The sequence below is a fragment of the Austrofundulus limnaeus genome, unplaced genomic scaffold (genome assembly GCF_001266775.1).
Source record: "Austrofundulus limnaeus strain Quisiro unplaced genomic scaffold, Austrofundulus_limnaeus-1.0 Scaffold180, whole genome shotgun sequence".
Classification (NCBI taxonomy): Eukaryota; Metazoa; Chordata; class Actinopteri; order Cyprinodontiformes; family Rivulidae; genus Austrofundulus; species Austrofundulus limnaeus.
The window spans coordinates 343,993-346,813 of NW_013952582.1; the positions used below are offsets into that span (position 1 = coordinate 343,993).

General features: G+C 40.1%; 1 protein-coding gene across 1 annotated transcript in view; it reads left to right on the top strand.

The window, feature by feature from the left end:
* The window catches only part of LOC106524248 (acid-sensing ion channel 1), a gene marked incomplete in the record, with an annotated part of 118,048 nt that extends 115,227 nt beyond the window's left edge, over positions 1-2,821 (top strand). The window contains 3 exon segments of the mRNA XM_014017973.1: positions 1,385-1,476; positions 2,041-2,120; positions 2,203-2,821. Coding sequence (XP_013873427.1) covers positions 1,385-1,476; positions 2,041-2,120; positions 2,203-2,319 — 289 coding nt within the window.

Below are 2,821 nucleotides of genomic sequence, written 5' to 3' on the forward strand. Positions count from 1 at the left end.
CACACACACACACACACACACACACACTGAATAGGACAGAAGCAGAAGGTGGTTCTTAAAGAGGCAGAGGCCAATTTCAAGGCGTTTAGAAGAGGGATGTGATGAGAAGATACGTTTATTTTCTATTTAAACATAAAAACAGCATTTTATTAACAAATAAAGGTGACATAGATACTTTATTATGGTATAGTATTTAAATATATGCCTTTGAAAGACATAATATTGCCCCTTTAAGTTGATGTCACACTGGACGTTTTTTAAGCTCTTCAAACTTTCTCAATATTTTTAGAAAGTCATTTTATTCTCAATATTTTTACACTTATTTTACAGTTTAGACATCAAAAACAGATTCACCCTGTGTCTCTCACTGTTACAGGATTTTTTTCCCCCCAAGTCTCCCCAGGGTGCAGAGAGCGAAACTCTCCTATTTTATTCCGAGTTCAGAATTTTCTTTTCAAAACTGGCAAAGTTTTTTTTTTAACTTGTCATACCTCCTACACAAAACCCTGTGTGACAACCAGACACTTCTGACAGCTCAGGAATTCTTTAAAAACAGTTTTTACACGGTGACTGCAGGTCTGAGGCTTCATTTTTACTCTGTGTTTCTGTCTGCTTGTCTTTAAAACACAGGCTACCATGGTGACCCTAATAAACCACTGGCAGCAGCTTGGACATTCCTTTAGAGATTAGTTCTTAAGTTTCTTTACAGCTCTTGTACGTCTGAGAACTGACGAGCCTTTACAAGAAGGTCGATGTTTTGGGCAGCAGCTGCATCTGTAACGTTCTGAACATCAGAGGAGCGAGATTAATGAGTAGAAAAAAATAATTAAAACATTGATTTATTGAAGTAATTCGCTTTGAGGGTCTTTTTTATTTGAAACTCACCAGCAGAAGCATAATAAATACTAAGAAAGCTTATGATAAAGTTGATCTAAAATCAAAGTTTGATTATGAAATGAGATTAAATATCTGACAGTGATCATCACACAATGTGGCTCTAATTCCTCACTTCACCATCTGCTTCAGCAGCTTCCCGTCTCCAAAATGAGCATGGGTCAGAGCTGGCGTGAGGCGCCGCACTTTTTCACGTCAAGTTCAGGTTTTATAAATCACAACCTTTGTGTGAAAAGTGGCGTACGCAAGTTTCTGGGCCCGTTTTGTGCATACGCAAGCTTTATAAATGCCCCATGGCTTGAGGAGGGGGAGTGGCAGGAAGGCAGAATATAAACAGTTGAGGCGGGAGGATAATCAGGTGTGACACAGACTGAAGAAAGGACATGTGGCAAACAATCAGGCATTAAAAAAAAGAAAAATCGGGTACATTACACTTTCTTTTAAAGTTTGCATGATTATCATCACTACATCTTTGTTTTTGTCTCAACAGGGACAATATTTTGGTTTTGGACATCTTCTTTGAAGCTCTAAACTATGAAACTATCGAACAGAAGAAAGCCTACGAAGTGGCCGGACTTTTAGGTACGGCTACGTTTTGTTTACATGCTTTCTGTTTTGTTGTGGGTGTTTAAGTCTGAACCACACAGGGTTCCCACGGGTCCTTGAAATCCTTGAAAGTTTGTGAATTTCAAAAAAATCATTTCAAGGCCCTGGAAAGTTTGTGAAAACAGCCAAAAATTACACTTGTCCTTGAAAGTCCTTGAATGTTTTTTGGGGGATTGAAATTCTCTATTCACACGACTGATTTTCATCATCTTTTAAAAGAATAAATAAATAAAATTAAATAAAAAAACATACATTGGATAACAATGTACACAACAATGTGGATAACTGAGGATTACGGTAAACAGACGTCATTGTTTCTGACTCAACAACTTTTATGTTGTTCAGTTTTTCATTGAATTTACATGATATTAAACCTGTTTATTGGAAACATGCTGCTGTAACAGTAGGTAATTGCTGCAGCGCGTGGTTTTTTAATTTGAGGAAATTGGTACTGGAAAGTCCTTGAAAAGTTCTAGAATTTGATGTTGACCAAGGTGTGGGAACCCTGATCACAGATGATCCCATCCTCTGTTATTGCAGGTGACATCGGTGGTCAGATGGGTCTTTTTATTGGCGCGAGCATACTGAGCATCCTGGAGATATTCGACTACATTTATGAGGTGAGGAAGAAGAGCCCTGACGCTCGCGATGCCTCGACGCAATCGTCTCAAAACGTCTCTTCTGTTCTTCTGATCCTCTCAGGTGCTGAAGTACAAACTGTGCCGCTGCTCGAGCAAGAAGCACAAACACAACAACAACAACCAGGGAACCGTCCTGAGCTTAGACGACGTCAAGTGTCACGTCAGTAACTTTCACTGATCCTCTGCGGCCCGGAGCTGCTGCGGGCAGCTGGAGGCGTGTGTGAACGGTGCCTGGGGAAAGGTTTGTGACACGGGCAGAGCAGAGGAACGGCCACATGGACGCTGGAGCGACCGAGACCAGAGCTCAACGTGACGTGATGAGACGATCACTTTGTGATGATCGTTAACACCTCAGAGAAACAGACAGCGGGAGACTGCAGCTAAATGAAAGCTTAATGTGTGTTCAGTTGATCAGCTTTAAGATGTTTGTTGTCTGTCGTTGTGATCAGCCTTCATGACAAACTATTAATAGACTTTGTTTTTCTACACTCTTCCTCCATTCTCATCTTGAACCTGTATTTGTTGATTAATCTCTGTGCACTACCTCATCTGTCGGGGTGACAGTGTCTTAAAAGATTTCCTGAACCAAGACAAACTGAGCATCACTAAGATCTTTATTTTAACCTACAGAAACAGAATATCAAAATAAACTAATGGGGTCAGGTTATTTACACAGCAAA